We start from the raw sequence: 17,465 nt of genomic DNA, 5'->3' as shown, positions 1-17,465 counted from the left end.
TTTTTAAATACCAATGTTTTCACCAAAACCTGAAAAACAAAAACAAGATTAGTTTTCAACAATAAACTGGAACAACAACAAGAAACTTACAATTTAGCAAGCTGACTTGGAATTGAACAATAGCAAAACCTAACTTCTGTTACAACTAAACTTTTTGCGTTCTAACACTTGACGATGGCGGTTCGCGTGGTTAGAGCGAGCGACGGGCGATAAAAAAACACAACAATAACATCATAAAAGGCCTGTCGGCTGATGTAAAGAAGCACAACACCCCCCAAGAACTGGTCTACTTAAAAAGAAAGGAAAGGATAGAAAAGGAGGACTACGCACACAGTTTTGTTGATGAAAGAGGGAAAACGACAGAGAAATATAACACTTTCGTTTCTAGGTTATAATAGTTCGATCATTAACTTGTAATTTGAAAACAGAGTCGGTGCATTAGGTAACGAGTCGGTTGTTCGTCTGCTTCGTTCGATAAGTTTCTGAAAAACGTCGGAACCGCTATCGTCCCTGCGCGCGCGACGTAAAAGTACACAAACTGGCCACAACTAACTGCCATGCATTCAACCGTCGCAACTTAGCCTAGAAAAGTAGAAGTTGAGTCTGTCATGTTTTACAACCACCCAATTGTCACTGCCCCGTAATGACTGCGTGGCCGGGTCAACAAGGAATACGGAACTGAAGTAAGTGATAAGTTAGTTAGCCTAAATCCACAAATACAAAATGGGTCTAACCAGCAACATGGGAAATTTGGGGCATTTGATTCAGCGAAACTTTTAGGATGAAAATTGTTAAAATAATAATTGCGATTAACAGGAGTTATTACATCACATGCTTGATATCCAATTCGCGGCCTCTTTTTAGGAATGATAACCTTGAGCCGGATGTTCAAACATGGATAAAACAAGCTGGTCAAAACCCGATAAAAAATCCACAACATCCCTAACTTTATGGTTAACATAGGCGCCGCAACATTGGTTAAACGGGACAGTAACGTTTTAAGGCGTATAGCTCAACAACATCGTGTTACTGTCCCTTGCCCTCAGAGTCCCCCCGCAAGGACCCAAAAATTTTACGCATTCGCAGGGGTGGGGGAAAAAATTAACAACAGTTTGCGCCCTACCAGGGTGGATCACGAAACTTTTCGGGCTATGTGCAAAGCCGGTCTCCTCTGGTCCACGAGCCTGAACCTTCATTGGAAATAGCGGTGTCCCTACTCTGTGTCGTCTGCACCGCGGCCAATGCAATGCGGTGGAGGCCATGCCAAGGCCGTGTTTCTATGCGCACCTTATTTTAGCTAAAGCCAGTTAGCAACGCGCCACACCTAACTAGAAATCGATCTAAGCTAGAGTCCCTACGTGGCGCGCGAATCCCAAACGTACCCCACCTATGTTAACTATAACCTACCCCTAGTTAACGAGTGCCACTGTAGATGTAGCCCTAGCGCCAACTTGCTGACATAGTAGCACTCATACAGACTTGGACCATTCTTTGAACGAGAAAGACTTCCTCTACGGGTCCTCCTCGGACAAAGAATAGGTCATTCACCCTAGCGCCAGTTAACCTAAGTTAGGCCTAACAGTTCCGCAAACCCGGTTGACCCACGACAGACTCCTATGTTTACATACAAGTAAAATATTTGAAGTTGTTTGACGATGGTGAATGGAAGACAAAGAAATCGTTGAGCAGAAGAACATCTGATTCTGCAAATAAAATAACAAATTAAACAACGCATAACAGACATGGGCTGAGCAAATTGTAATAATAAATCTAGGTCGATCAAGCTGAAACTGCACAACGCGCGTTGCAGATTTCACAAGCCACGCCGATTTGAAAAAACGCGCCCGCTTGTGTGACGTCACAATGCCTAAAGCACGAAGCGTTGCAACAACAGCCTGGTGTAGCAAAGTGGCTTAAATGGTTGCTTGTTTCGTTTGTTGTGCCAACAAGATCAAAGAAGGTACAAATTTGGCCTAATTATCTAGGTACATCACTATAATTAAGTTTAATGCAACTGGTATACACAGATAAATTTCTTTGAACGTTACAACTCGCCTACAATGTCAGTTAGTTTACAACAACAAAAACACGGCAATGAATACCCGCATACGCTACAATATTGTTGAAGTGTTTCCTATTGTGTAGCATAGTTAAACACAGAACTTTTATTTACCTTGGAACTTCTTGGTGATTCCACCTCTGCACTTCGCAAACACCACGAGGCAAATGACTTTGAATGGACTAACTTTGGCAAGCCAAAAAACTCACTGAGCGCTGATTGGTTGCGCCCACTTAAGCGTGTTAAATTTTGATGATGTGGCGCGAGAAAAAAATGGGGAGTACAATTTTAAAACATTAATTTAAAAAAAGAAAGCAATAAATATAGGTTTCACTTTACGGTAGGTTTAAAGTTGGTTTGATTAATCGGATATTAGTGCTTGAATATAAACCACAGTTAGCAACATACATTAATAATTCCTCAACCAGCAAGCTGTTAACCACCTTAGAACTCTGGCCCTAATTTTTTAGAATAATAAATTAATTCCAAACACATGCGACATGACCTTTGACATTTAAAACCGGTTTTGAAGAAACTTATACCTTAGCTCGGTATTTAACTTATAACTTATCTAAATTTGTTTGTTGTATTGGCAATTTTAATTCGAAAATATGCAGTGCTCTACAACCGGCGTTCCGTACAACCCTTACAGGAGTTCCGTGAACTTTAAGAGTTGCACAGGGGTTCACAGCAGTTTGGCGTAGCAATTCAAACAAGAATGATTCATAATGTCAACAAAAATGATAGTGATTGTGAACAGCAATACTCGCCTGTACGATCTAGTTAACCTTGGTTACACCATTGATCAATTGTGACGTAATAAACACAGTCTTGATACACTTTCGCAACGTGCAAGAATATAGAAACGACCGATCCAAGCAACATGGCAATGCGTTTCAGTGAATTGTTTAATTGAAGTCAACTTTTTTTTTTTTAATTATTTTATGGGGGGTTCCGCAAAGTTTGACAAAACACCTTGAGGGTTCCGTGCCACTAAAAAGGTTGAAGAGCACTGATATAACCAGTAGAAAAAAATAACTAAAAACTATAAGACGTAGTCTACGCATATCGCGACGCAATGAGTCGTAAATAAACAGTAATGTCGCTAATGATGTAATGAGCGTTTGAATGTTAAAGCATGTCGCTTTTTACGTCTATGGCCTGTTATATTCGATTATGAACTGATCCGTGTAAAGTGATATCAATAGTATATAATATTACCATTGTGACTCCAAAAAATACAGTCCTAGCGATCGCTACAATTCGAATTGTTCTTTGTTGAAGTGTTTGATTTTAAAGTTTTTGAGTAAAACCGGACTTTTTTTCGATTTTTTGACCCCAAAATAAAAAAAACGGAATAGTTGAAGCCTTAAGGTTTTTTTCGAAAATCGGGTGAAAATTTTTTTAAGGCTCCTTAGGTTTTTTTTTCTAAAAGCGGGCCGAAATTTCTGGTTTTCGATTACGGTTTAAACCGGTTTGGATATTCGGTGGGAAGCTAAAACCGGCTAGAACCAGTTTGGAACTGAATATTCCGGGACCTGAAAACCAGATTTTTCTTCGCTTTCTTGACATTTCTTTGAAAATTCGGTTAAACTGATATTTTTGCTGATTTCGACATAAACCGGTTTTCGAGGCTTGGTATGTTGCACTATATTTCCCAATAAACTTTCAGTTTTTTTCAAACCTTGAATCATCCACTCTAGAGGCCTTGTAAATTTGACCGCTGTTGCTATGGCGAGAAAATTGGCGTTCCGGGTTTCCGTAAAGTTCTATTTGTAATAGTGGACCTGTAGAAATTGTTCATTGTTGGTTCTAGGTATTATTTGGGCAATAATGTTTGTTATACTTAGTTATATTGATCGCACTTTGTCGCATCAGTCCAAAATTATTATATGTTACATTAAACAACCAAAGCAGATATTGTAAAATTTGTTTTACTTTATTTCAGGACGATTTGCCAAATTAGAATTTTTCAAAACACATAAAATTTACCTCTTCTTTCTGTGCTTTGCGTTTCAAAATGGATTCTTCAAATAGACCCCACCCCAATGCACAGTTGCAATACCACATGAACTATAATTACCCTCCTTTTCGACGTGTTATGTTAGCCGCAGTGAAGGAGGGTCTTTATCATCCAAGGTTGCCCACCCTACGACGAATGGATATGGACAATGCAACCCATATGTTATCTGATGAGCATTGTCGAACAACAACCTCTTGTGGACCAAAAGATTTCCATGATGCTTCCACTAGTTTCTTCCAGAATGCCCGCAAACCATTGTCAGGCACTAGGATTACTGAAACTGGACGCTCTCTGCAAAAAGTTATTCCAAACTACCCAGCTGGTGTGACACACACTGCCCCAACTAAGAATCGCTACATGTTGAGTCTAACCAAAGGCGATTGGTCGAAGTTTATTTCTGCCTCGGGAGAGTTTAAGCTTCCGGAGTATGATCCAAAACATTTTCGGTTTAGTGGTTATGCTGTGAGATACCTTAAGCCCCAAGTTACACAGTCTTGGAGATACACACTTGAACAAGAACCCAAATTAGACCAGTATGCACAGAAGCCTATCCCAGCTAATGTTTACAGTCGTTACAGAGACACTTTTCCCCAATACAGCAGGAACATTTCAGTTGAAGCTTGGCGCTAAAATCACAATTAGATACACAAGTTTTGTTTTATTTGTAGTCCTGTTTGATTGTTTCACAAGAACTCTTCTGTTAATATTTACTGGCATTTTTAGTCTTTAAACTGTATTTTCCTCTGGCAAGTGTTGCATTTCATATGTAAAGTGGTTGTTTTAGCTCTTGAGTTTTATGAGATTGAACACATGTGCATATTGCCTGTTTTCAATAAAACAAACTGCCTAAATGCCTTTAAAGAAATTATTGTTTCTCTGCAAAATGCTCCTTCTGTTTCAAATCTGCCTTACATGTATACACTGACTTCAGAATTAGTCACAATATTAAATTTCTACTGCTTTTTAATGTATGTGTATATTGTTTTGAATGTTGCCAAAAGCCATGTTGTAGTGCACTTATGTACAAGCCTCCTAGTAGTGAAATAAAACTTTAGTGTTACAGCGCGAATAGAAATCTTTCAAACCACCACAATTGTGTTGATTTTACATTAAATTTTAGAATGAATGGTATATGTTGCAATAGGTATTGATTTTGTTTAACATGGAAATCACTCTAAAATGTTCTAAGTGCAAAAGTACCATTCCAGTGCTTTCACTTAATGACCATCACAACCATCACAGTGCCCTTCAAGTTCTGAAGTTTAAAAATGGTATAATTGAAACAAAATTATTATTCTTATGAAATATATAGATCTTAAATTGCTTATTATTTCATGCAGTGTCAAGGGGACCTGTCACAACAGAGATTCTTTTGAAGAGGAGAAGATTAATCATAAAGAAACTTGTTTCCAGATTTAAAGAAAAACCCAATGATCCTGATCTTTTGAGGAGAATAGACAAGTATACCCTAATAATAGTTATTATTCACTATGACTAAGTGTAAAGCTAATTTTCCAAACTTATTTCATGGTGATATGCATGTAACTGGAACATTTTCATGACTAATAATAAACTGCAGTTTGTAATTAAGTATGTAATAAAACACAATTTGGAATTTACCGCCACTATCTGTATTAAAATTCAATCTATCCTTTTATTTTTAAAATTTACCATAAATAAAGTCCATGTTTCAAAATTGCATTTGTTCTTGAAAAAGTAATAGTTTGGTCTCAGTATTTTTGCATTTAGTTATTTGCATCTTTTCACATAGAGTTAATGAATCATTTGACATTGTTCGATCTGACTTGTTGAGAGGAAAGTCTGTTTGTCATTGTCTTACACCTTTAATGATACGGTCCACAACTAAAGAAGGTGGACTCAGAGCAGATGATGAAGGTAAAAATTTGAATGCCCTCTTCATTTGCAAAGTATTTTCTCACCGGTTAAGTTCTGCTTTAACATGAAAAAACAAATATTCATGTTAAGTATGCATTTAAATTTGCCTTCTATGTGTTTGTAACAATCTTTGTGCAATACAGTAAGTGTTTTTTGTTACTTTTAGAACTCATTAATGACATAAAGAGCAATGCTGTCACAGCTTTGTCAACTTCTGGATTACCCAACTGTGTAACAGCTATAGGTGCATGTGAAGCAATGAACATTGAAGCAAAAAGTGTTATGGAGGACAGGACCATGGTCTTTTGTGGTTATTCCCAAAAAGGTAAGGCATTTTTTTTCATTTGCTGCTTTGTTGTGAATGTTTACTTCCAAAATTTTAAAATACCCAAAAATGTCTTCACTTTGCAATCAGCTGTTAATAATCAAATGGTTATCATGAAGCCAACATTCTGAGCCTATAATTCTACTCAGTGGTGGGATTCAGCCTGTTCGTCTCATGAAATTTATGAGATCAGTGAACGGGTTAGTATTACTGGTTACTGTCAATGGACTTTTTGTAACAGAACCGGCTGAAAAAAAATTTGAATCCCACCACTGGTTCTACTATTATAGCCAGTTTTGGGTCTAGGTCTAATGCTTGTATTGCATAAACGCCAAACAATTGCCAAGTTCTATATTACCAATCAGCGATTTAATCTTATGACATTCACCAGAGTTAAATACAAATATTTCAGGTGCAAATTGACATAAAGTTTGTTGTCCAGGTTCTGATGATCCAACAGGCAAATCGTCTTGTTTTATTGGCTTGTATGATGGTTATTGCGGATCGGCAGCAGTTAGTCATTCTCATCAACATTTTCACGAAATTCTACGAGAGGAACTAAACGACAGGCCGCAAAATCATACCACCGTTGACCTTTCTGACCCCGAACAAGCCTCAGACAATGTACGAATATTAGAACGATTGAACAGTGGAACTGGAACGGAATACACAGAAGATGAAACACAAAAACTTAACAGAAGGAATATGAAGCAACACGAGGACACGCTTAGGGCGTTTCAGAGAGCTTACCGAAGAATGGACGCTTACCTTGCGTATGGCATCGATGAAAAATCCTGGTATGTAAGCGTATCATGTTCACCGCGCCTATTGTAAACGCGTGCGGCTGGGTCATAAGGCCTTTGTTCCAGGTGGTGTAGTATAGACAGTGCTGGGGAACGTTTAATATTTGGCAACAAACATTACGACAAGTGAAAGTTAAATTGGTACAAACTCCAAATACCTATTATAGAGGTTGATGTTTGATGTGTCAACTATAGAATTCATGTTAACTGTGTTTTGTGTCGAGTGGTCAAAGGTCATTCTGGCCTAAATTTGGATCGCCTTAAACTTTGTTGCTTAGCCACAATCAACGTTTTTGTACCGCTATATAGAACCTATAAATAAAATCATACCGATAACACGTCGCAGCCTCTGAAACCACGAAGATAATAGGATGTAACTTGCTTAAGTTTAAAATTTCATTGCAAACCCAACCGCATTGGTTTATGACTTATGTACTTGTATTTCAGGGTTCGATGGAGCGGTTGCTCTGCGGTGACGTGTGTGATATGCGACGAACCGAAATCTCACACAGAAGGTATTTTTCATACGTTTGCTTTTTGGGGTGTTTTGGAAACTTTTACTTTTCTACAGACGGTTCTGGCGATGCAAAGCCGCGCGGAGGCGATCAAGAGTCGTCAATACAAGGCAGTTACTTTGGCAGGGCATACTTTGCCAACGCAGGTAACACTCGGCTGGCCTTCATGAAATGAGTTAAGTTAGTACAGTAAACTTTACAAACTTGTAAACAACCGAATTTTCATATAGTTAACCTCATACACTTTTATATATCGTCTCTTCGCCATTACACCGATTTGTTACGCTTTAAATCAGGGGTTGGCAACCTGCGGCCCGCGGACCACATGCGGCCCTTAATTAAAGGTTGTGCGGCCCGCAAAGACACTTGGACTTCAGATGTACTGGCAAACGAGTGCAATTATTAGATATTTTTGAGCAGATTAGTGCCCTGGTGCTATTTTTCCGCGACTTGACAATATGCAGCGAGAATCAAATGCGAATTTTACTTGTAGTAAGGCATTTTTGGTATGCAACGAAGTAAAATCACCTTGTGTCATATAAAGGTGCGGCCCGCGATCTAATTATTATGGGTCCCCTTCCCTGAAGGGGACACATATTGTTTTTGTCTATATTTTTTTTTTCTTTTTTTCTTTTTTTTTTTTTCTTTTTTTCTTTTTTCTTTTTTTCTTTCTAACGCAGATTTGTTCCCACGTTTTGGTCAAGAAAGAATGGTTCAAACTTTTTCAAATTTACACACATTAAAGATATTGGTCTAAAGATGGTCCATGTAAATTTTGACCCTGTTTGATCCCCCGGTTCACCCACAGCCCCCCAAAACGTGAAATTTTTAGCGCGGCTATTGTTCCCACGTTTTGGTCTAGAAAGAATGGTTCAAACTTTTTCAAATTTACACACATTGCAGATATTGGTCTAAAGATGGTCCATGTGAATTTTGACCCCGTATGACCCAGAGGTTCACCCATAGGCCCCCGAAACATAAATGTGTCTAACGCCCGTTTGGTCAAGAAAGACACTGTAGGCAGAAGTACCAAGAGAGTAACTCACTGGTTTACGATAGCGGGAGGGCTCAGCTTGACGTCGGACAGACGTTTTACGACTTGTCGTTTCAGTGATTAGAAATCAGCTGTTTTGCACAGCAATGCTATGTCGTTTTATTAAGTGGTCACTCACATTTTCAGTTTTGGCGAAAGTTTTACACCTATGACGTGATTTAAACCTAATAACCGTGCTTCGGTTTTGTATATGTCAAGAAAAACTTTGTTAATAAAAGTTAAGATGAAAAAATTAACTTGAGTTTTGCCAAATAAATGTTTTTTAAAATGCTCGTTGTCAGGTTGGCTGCCGCATGATCATGGGTTACTTAAGGTCAACTAGTCGGTATTACAAACACAGCTCAGAACTTTCTTCATAACGTAGCGTTTTTTTTGACAATCAGTTAAGGAGTCAATACTCAAGGCATGTATAAATTAGGCTTAACAGTATTGTTGAACACGAATGACGGTGTGCTATTGAAAACGGTGTCAAAAGGTCAAACAGTCGTTTGGCGTGTGCACCCTGAGAGGTTACTACTGGTCAATGGTACTCGTTTTGCGAAACAAAGTTAAATGAAAAACAATTTGTTATGTATACACTTGTAGCAAATTGCTTTTTAATTTACAGTGTCTGTAACACAACTGTTACAGCTTTCTAAAAAAATTGTGTTCAAAACCCGACCTTGGAGGACTATATCTGGGTCAAAGCAAGAGATTAGATTTAAGTCTTTGTTACGTTTTTTTAATTTTGTAATTACATGACAATAATAGTGCAAAAAGAATACGAACAATTTTTTTTTATTGTTGGGTTAATGCTTTCTAAAAATTTGTCCTTAAGAATGTAAAAATCACCGCAACATTTGTTTACTGTAAATCCGCACAAACGCGCGTGTGGGGACCCATCAGTTTTTGTTTACAAAAACAATCGTATGTGTAGATCAAATGATGTGTATAGTTAATTGGTAAATATCGTATAGAATATATAAAATGGAAGTATATCAGAAAGCCACTCTTCTAGTTGCAATTGTATTTGGCTCCGCAGTGACAAAGGTTGCCCATCCCTGCTTTAAATGAACCACTGTTTTTTCGTTTAAAGGCGATGTTGAGGCGTACCTTTGCCACAAAAACAAACCGTTCGCGTTGACAAAACGACACACACCACACGACGAACAGGAATGCCAAAGAGTGGAAGCCGCTGGTGGAAAGATATTAAGAAGTGGTCGCTCTCTTACCGTGAACAGCGTGTTAGCGACATCCCGTGGATTGGGTACTGTATTTTGATTAGGACACTTCGAATATATTCTCAAAACAAGCTACTGGATTTGTTAACCAAACCTAAATCGCAAACAGCACTCTCGTCCGGTGCATCACTCTTTATAGTTGGGGAGAATCAGTTCAAGCATTTTAAATTTATGTTTTAAAAATAGCTATAGACACTCTCCCTATTTAGCTCTCTGGCTTTGATACTCAAGGACTAAATAAAAAAACAGCACTCTCTTGCAACTGTTGCCAAATTTTAGTACGGAAGATAAGCAGTTGATAACTTATGGTCTATTTGCAAACATCATTTTTGTGTGCTTAAAATCATGGTCAAGTGATCCATATCTACGACTTTTTAGGAAACCATGGTGATCCAGTATTGCGTAAATGCGTGATTAACGAACCCTACACTGCAACTGCTCGCATCTCCGAAGGGTCACAGTTCATCGTCATGGCAACGTCGAGTGTGTGGAACGCTTTGGGAGTTGAAGAGATTTTCCACCTAATAAAAAATACTTCTCTTGACTCGATCGGTTCCCGGTTTCCACTTCCTATGACAATGTTATACAAGCATAAGCGCCAAGGTAACGGATTGCCATAAACCAAAATCTGAATGTATGTTTTTACGTGAGTATGTGTGTTTGGTTGTGCGTCGCTGCTTCAGAGCCGAGCGTATGATAAATGAATCCATTTGGGATCCGAAACAAAAACGGTTGCTGAGCATTTCGTTTCGTTGCCACTTGGCAATTTAAAGATAAAATATACGGCCAAGTTTCTTCACAGCGCACTTATCAAGCTCCCTAAAAATACCCACATATATTTACTCGTAATGAAACTTGGACTTAAATTAACCATGGCCGAGAAAACTCTAATGTACAGGATTTTATTAATAAGGTATTTTCCCCCTAAACTTTGTTGGTAAATGTGCGTATTTGTATAGGCCTACCATATGTCCTCGTTTTGGAGGACATGTCCTCCTTTTTAACGAAAAGCAAGTTGTCCTCCAGAGACAATGAAAAATGCCCAAATGTCCTCCTTTTTGAATTTTCTGTATTTACTGAATATGGAAATAACAATTGTGCCTTTAAAAATGGCCAAAGAGTGTAAGTTGTGGTCATTGTTTATTGAAATTAACAATTTATTTCATAGTAAGTTTAACTTAATCCAAATTGGCCAATTATAATTGACTGCGTGGAATTCGTCAAATATCGTGTGCTTTTATTTTCTTGGGCACAAAAGTAGGCTAAATGTTAATATTCTTTGTCGGGAAAATGTCCTCCTTTTTGGTGATGAAAATATGGTAGGCCTATATTTGTACCTATCTTTGATCCAAACTGTACCAACTAGTTTCTTAAACTCGGTCACAAAAGTAAATACACAAAACATATTTTGCAGATTCGAGAGATGCAGAATCAGGAGAAGAAGACACAGGAGGAGAGGAAAGTGTCCTCCAGGATCCAAAGATGTTAGCGAGCATCGTGGAGACGGATGAAGAAATGTGTGATGAGATTGAGGAGGTTGTTATCGTGAGTGGACACGATGATGACGATCAATCATCCATGACATCGGTTAGTCACGTGATGTTTATTTTCAAATATGATTTGCACGGGGAATTATTAGTTTAAATTGTTGATCTGACAACTACAGTTGCAAGGCTACACATATTTGATTTTTAGCCTATGCAATTTTAGACTTGAATCTTTGTTTTGTTTTTGGCGTGGTTAGTCTCAAATTGTTGCACTCCAATATTTTTTTCTGGCGTTGGACATTTCACATTTAAGCTTTTGTAAAAAAAATAGTTCCCCTATCCTAAGTTCAAAAGTAAACAAAATAGCGACATGGTTGGTATTTTTTGTGTTTTGTCACCGGTTGTTGAATTTACTACTTTGATTCTTTTTCAGGCTGGCGTTCGAGAAAATTCACCTGTGGGAAGCGAAGCGGGCGATACGCAGGGCACAAGTGTGGATACAATCGACCAAGCTCACCAGAAAGAACGCAAGGTCATGTTGACTAAGGGAAAACTGGCTCAAGCAATGAGCGAAAGAATCGTCCGCAGTGCACTAACAGCAGGTGCCACAGAGAATTTGTCAGCAATTGTGGTTTTGCTCAAGGGGTTTGACGCATGAAATCCTTGCCCAAGAGAAACTTGGCCTATGACAGAACCGTTTCGAGTGGGTTGGAGTTTGAGAAACCTGGAGACAAACTTGGGTTTATTTTTAGGTGCATCGTGACAAATGTTATTGCATAACACTTCTAAATCAGGCTGAAAAAGGCTGGCTTCTATGTACAAAATTATAACTCACCCCAAGACTATTTAAGTTTAAAGTATGTTTGCATGCAATTTTGCCGTTGAAAATTAATGTGCCATTTTGAGAACAAGATATTAGGATGCAAAACATTATGCCGAATTACAAAACATTGAGATTGTCGATTCTCTCTATTGCCATACGCAATGATTTTTAAAGTGTTGTTAACTTGTTGCATTATGTTTAAACAGTAATAAACACAGCCTATATGATATGTGGGATTGTTTATTTGCAATGTTATTCGTTTATACAGACTCTTGGAACAGGCCTCTATGCATGATATGGACTGAAGGTGTGTTGGTGACCAATTCTAAAATATCAAGAAGCAATTTGAAACCTTTGGAATGTAGTGCATATGTATAATATCCGCCCCATTGCTACAAACTGAGCACAGGTCCCTCGACATGAACTGCTTAGCGAAATATCATTAGCTATCCGACTTTGTCCTTTGTACAATGACATATATCAGGGGACATGTGAATAATGATCTCATACTTAGTCTGTTATTATAAAAAGTGCTTTGTATTTTTGTACAGACAAACCCTCTTGCAACTGCGTTTGCAAGAATGCGCAGCAATAAACCGTGCAAGATTTTATAGAAGTCCTGCAAAATTGTTGCGTCTTTCATTTTTTAGGCAAAACATTTCAGACATAAAAGCAAATTAATTTTACGCTGTTAATGGGAAAAGGCTTAAATTAATTTTACTTGTTGGTTAGACCTAAATTGTCCGCATCCTAAGTCCGTAGCCAGACCAACTGACGAAAATCACTGCTGCGGCCGCAACGCAACTGCACTTTCAATCACCGGATAGTCGTCAATTCAGCTTTACCCGCCCGCAATGGGAAATCGATGACACGTGCCGACCAGGAAAAAGTAATAGCAAGTGCTTTATTAGCACTTCTCGGTCTCGGAGAAATTAGCACTTCAGAATAATGCGGAAACGACTACATGACACCCAAGCGGGGGGCGCGTGCACGCCAGTTATGCTATTCTCGAATTTTGCGGGCAACGCGCCAAGTTTCTGTCACTTTTGCGGTAGGGTGTGTGAACCCATGTAGCCCTGTACGTCGTGTTTGCAAGACATAAAGCCCGAGATTTGAAAAGCGGCCTTCTTGGAAGCTACTTGTATCCTGAGGTTGCTTCGCAGTAAAATCGAAATTTCTGACACGCGCGCCCGCTCCTGTCCTGCGAAACAAGCACGACACCGAATAAATATGTTTGTTTCCTCTCCTGTGGCTTGGCAAGTCACGCGCCCGACTCAATAAAAGTTACAAGTTGTTTAAAGTAGCCAAGTAAAATTGTACAGTGTACATGTGCATGGAATAACCTGAGAAACAAGTTTTCCGGATTCGATCTTGTTCTTGTTACAAAACAACAATAATAAATGTTTTTAATTTAATCAACTATAGGTTTAACAAATTTCACGGCTTGCTTGATAAGAAAATGTGATCATCCCATTACCGTTACGCTTTATTAAAAAAAACATGTGACTAGAAATATTAGTAAAGCCACAATCGAAACAACATTTGGAGTCTATTGGCAATTAAAAGTTTGAATATTATACAAAATGTTTATGTTGTAAGCATCTTATATTTAATCTATCAGTATATTTGTCACAGAATCTACATGAAATGCCTCTAATTTTTTTGACAAATTGAACTTAACATAAGTTGGCTTTCGAATGAACACACATGTCGACAGAAACCGATTTCTTCCGACTCTTAATAGAGGAACAGGAACTATCCACGTCCGACACACGTTAAGTACCCACAAGGAGAAACGCACACGAAAATATATGTGAGGAATCACGTAACGCAAATCAATACATAATGTTTCTAGGTATCGCCCCCACCAATTATTCATAAAACTCCCGGCCAGTGATTTGACGCTTTTGTAAGGCACGTATCATTGTCATGTTGTTGGTTCATACCGCGGCTCAGTATAGGATACACCGAGAGTTGCTCTTACATTTAGCGATAACATAAACGCTTGGATTTGCTGATGTTGGCAATATCATTAGTCCTGTTGTTTTGAGAAACAAAAATTGATCAAACTTTATTCGAATGTTTCGTCCACAAAGTGAATATCGCGACTCATCGCATGTAATAGATTGTTTTGTGTTTATGTGCAGTCATTTTCTTTTCAAAAGAGTTGTAAATCGGGCTTGACTCTTAAGAACGGTTTCGGGTCCAAGAATAATTAAAACGGACTTGACTCGGGTATGACTCCACACGACATTATAGTTCTGTCGCTATTTCACATAGTTTCGGGCCTAATACGGACTTCGTTTTTAAAAAAAAACTGGGTTTGGGCCGGGTTTTGGCTTGTACTTTCGGATTCGGGTCTCAGTGCGGCGGTCTAGAAACATTTCCATTGAAGATGCACAAAAACAGGGTAGCGCCTCGTAAAATGCCCAAAAACTGTTTTTGTATGCGTTAAGTGCGATATGTATGCAAAATCCACTGAAAAACAGAAATAAGGTAAAATCGCTTATGTCAATTTTAAAAACTGATAGGGCGGTCCCTTTTGGGGGGTAAAAGTGGGTGGACCTCTTTGACCCACCAAATACGTACTATCCTTTCCCTTTATTTAGCAATTCATCCTTACATAAAGCAGGAGAAATGATCCCGATTAAAATAGCTTCCGGAGGCAATTTAGTGTGGTATTACCAAATATATACATTTAGACAAAAAATAACTTCTCTGTAGTAATAAGCGTTAGCAAATTCCCAGAACCTAATAAGGGTTAATCGGAGGTCGCTCCAGGCTTTGCCTAATATACATATAATAAGAATCTGGTGAGATTACCGTGTGCTCTTACTCATCAAAGTATGGCCAACTTTGACGAGATTTACTTCGGTATCAAAGGTCTCTAACGTTGGGGTCGTTTTTTTCTGCAGTGTAATATCGGTCGAGTAAAATTTTGTGCCGAGTCATCACATGTTAACTTATCATGTCGTGGTGGGGTTGGAATTTTCGTTTTTGCTCCTGCTTAAAAAAACGCTACAAAAACTTTTTGCTGGGCTTTTTTGTTTACCACGAAAAAGGAAGAAAGGGTCTTGATTTATTGGTTTAAAAGTTGGGGGAAGTTTTGTGATCTATTTTTAACTCAGGCTTAATAGTTTCAGAATCGATAAAACTATAAGCGATATGCCATTGTACCGATATCTTTATATAATATGAATCATTAGTTATAAATCTTTGTCCAAGAGCCGCAACCAAGAGGCGTGTCACGACACTCAATTTGAGACGATTTTAACACCTCTGTTTTATGTTGTTAACACACATATGTGGCCAATAAGTTGCCTTTGAATGTATATGATAATCTTCCCGTTTTGCCAGCTTGTGATGCAGCGAAACTCTTACCGCTGTAACAGAATTTTGGACTTGATATATCGATTTCAATGTTAGACTTTTTTGGTTTTCACGTAAACATGTAAAGCAGAGCTTTTAAACCTGAAAAAAATCTACACCAGTGGTTCCCAACCTTTCGTGGACCATGGCCCCCTTAAAGTAACTTTTTGGCCTCGTGGCCCCCTTAAAGTAACCCTGTAGGACCTGTGGCCCCCTTAAAATGTAGATAGCAATCTCACATTGGAATGCGGTATTATTTTTGACCTTAAACAGGTCTAATAGAATAAATGAGCATGATAAACCTCAGTATAAACAAATAGTATGTGAAATAGTCCATTTAATTCGGGAATAACGTTAAAGTGAAAATGACTTTTAGTAGGTGTTTCTTGTGAATCTACGCCCGTGGCCCCCCTGGGGGGCCATGGGCCCTGGTTGGGAACCACTGATCTACACCTTTGAAGAAATTTATCATGTTTTGAAGGTCAATATAAGTCATATAAAGTAATTAGACATGCGGGATTAGTGCATTAAATAAACTTGTGGGTAAATTTATCTGCTGTGACATCTGCTAAGGTAGTAAAAAGAAAAATGTGGTGGACAATCATGTGGTAGAAAAATGGTGTGGAGAATCAAAAATGTGACTTGTTAACACACAAATAAAGTATAAAACAGAACAGACATTTAACACAAGGAAGTCAAATTACTCTGGCTAATTAGGGATTTATCCGACATATGAACCGTCTCCGGGCATGGAAAACATTAGTCATACACGTAAATAAGATTCACGTAGAATACAAAATAACGTAGATCGTGCTTTAGCTCACAGTGTTACACATGCTCAGATGAGCTGCTATAGACCTATATTAGCGCGGGGTCGTGTTACATGACACAACGTTAATTAGGTTCATTAACTATGGCTAAGTTAAATCCGGCCCTGACAATTTTGTAGCCAAAAGAGTTCGCTTGCTGTAGAAAATGATAGAGGACCAAACGTTAGGTCTACATATATTTTGCAATGTATGTGAAACGTTTACGGGTATTATTGTCATACCAGAGCCCAGAGCGTAGCATATCATAAGTTATCTTTGCTTTTTCAAGGCATGTAAGCTTTTTTAAGGCATGACACATCAATGAGGACCAGAAAATGTGTGTTTTCGAAGTTGTGGGACTACTAATATAGACCTGACACATAACAATGTAACTCCGTATAGTGATCGAAATAACGGTTATAGCCTATACAGTACGTTGCTTCCGTCTTATGCCAACGTTTTTAGTACATCACACGTACAGTTACGAGGCATGCAGGCTATAAACGTTTTTTTTTTATCAAATTAAGTTGGAGTTATCAACAGATTTAGACCACGTAGACTTGAAATAGTGACTGAACAGAAAAAAAAACAGAACTATCTAAAGACTAGCCAAAAATTTAGTACAAAGGACGTGACGATTGGAAACGCTTTTTGCGGCTACTTGCAGTTAGAATATGAAATTCCGCGAGATGAGCCAGTATTATTGATTTGTGTCTGGTTCTGACATTCTTGTCGCCTAACACAACCATAAAAAAGCTAAGAACCGGTTAAATGTGTGTCACAACGTTTGCTGTGAATTAATCACATTGGCAGCTGTTATCCGAGCCATCATTAGCGACGTTTCCCACATTGGGCCAAAACGAAAATTTGCCGCGCGACCCGACAACTATTAAGCCACTGCACCCTGCTTGATCGTCAACCGGGAGTGGGGTAAGGGGCAAACTATGGAAGTCGATTTAAAAGAGAGGGTGGTACACTTGAAGTATAGATCAATGCATTAAATTCAGAATAATTTTGGAACACACCATTCGATCATTGTGGGTCTTACGTTACAACAGTAGAATTAAAAAAATATATGATGT

The 17,465-nt window shown here is 38.4% G+C and overlaps 2 protein-coding genes and 1 long non-coding RNA gene across 3 annotated transcripts; 2 read left to right on the top strand and 1 right to left on the bottom strand.

Annotated features, from left to right (window-relative positions):
- Positions 1 to 133: 133 nt before the first annotated feature.
- LOC145203931 (uncharacterized) lies at positions 134 to 2,237 on the bottom strand. The gene is made up of 2 exons (XR_013853423.1): positions 2,174 to 2,237; positions 134 to 1,703 (listed from the first exon to the last, which is right to left on the bottom strand). It is a non-coding gene; the product is annotated as an uncharacterized LOC145203931 (long non-coding RNA).
- Positions 2,238 to 4,011: 1,774 nt separating this feature from the next.
- Positions 4,012 to 5,204, top strand: LOC145238659 (sperm microtubule inner protein 8-like). The gene has a single exon (XM_080101901.1). It carries the CDS (start codon positions 4,080 to 4,082, stop codon positions 4,710 to 4,712), a length of 633 nt encoding a protein of 210 aa, XP_079958027.1. The 5' UTR covers positions 4,012 to 4,079; the 3' UTR covers positions 4,713 to 5,204.
- A 37-nt stretch (positions 5,205 to 5,241) lies between these two features.
- On the top strand, positions 5,242 to 12,432 carry LOC145238651 (protein phosphatase 2C-like domain-containing protein 1). Its single transcript, XM_080101891.1, has 11 exons — positions 5,242 to 5,353; positions 5,423 to 5,543; positions 5,854 to 5,978; positions 6,145 to 6,303; positions 6,746 to 7,100; positions 7,554 to 7,621; positions 7,678 to 7,767; positions 9,751 to 9,921; positions 10,274 to 10,498; positions 11,310 to 11,482; positions 11,816 to 12,432. Exons 1-11 carry the CDS (start codon positions 5,245 to 5,247, stop codon positions 12,038 to 12,040), a joined length of 1,821 nt encoding a protein of 606 aa, XP_079958017.1. The 5' UTR covers positions 5,242 to 5,244; the 3' UTR covers positions 12,041 to 12,432.
- The last annotated feature ends 5,033 nt before the right edge of the window (positions 12,433 to 17,465 follow it).

This window comes from Phallusia mammillata, chromosome 1 (genome assembly GCF_965637545.1).
Source record: "Phallusia mammillata chromosome 1, kaPhaMamm4.hap1.1, whole genome shotgun sequence".
Classification (NCBI taxonomy): Eukaryota; Metazoa; Chordata; class Ascidiacea; order Phlebobranchia; family Ascidiidae; genus Phallusia; species Phallusia mammillata.
Note: the sequence above shows the minus strand (reverse complement) of the source record. Positions and strands in the feature narration are given on the sequence as shown.

Bases quoted from the DNA above. Each gene is read 5' to 3' on its own strand.
- LOC145238659 (XM_080101901.1), top strand. From the start codon at position 4,080: ATGGATTCTTCAAATAGACCCCACCCCAATGCACAGTTGCAATACCAC.
- LOC145238651 (XM_080101891.1), top strand. From the start codon at position 5,245: ATGGAAATCACTCTAAAATGTTCTAAGTGCAAAAGTACCATTCCAGTG. The intron at 7,101-7,553 runs GTATGTAAGCGT...CTTGTATTTCAG, and splicing joins GGCATCGATGAAAAATCCTG to GGTTCGATGGAGCGGTTGCT. The intron at 9,922-10,273 runs GTACTGTATTTT...ACGACTTTTTAG, and splicing joins AGCGACATCCCGTGGATTGG to GAAACCATGGTGATCCAGTA.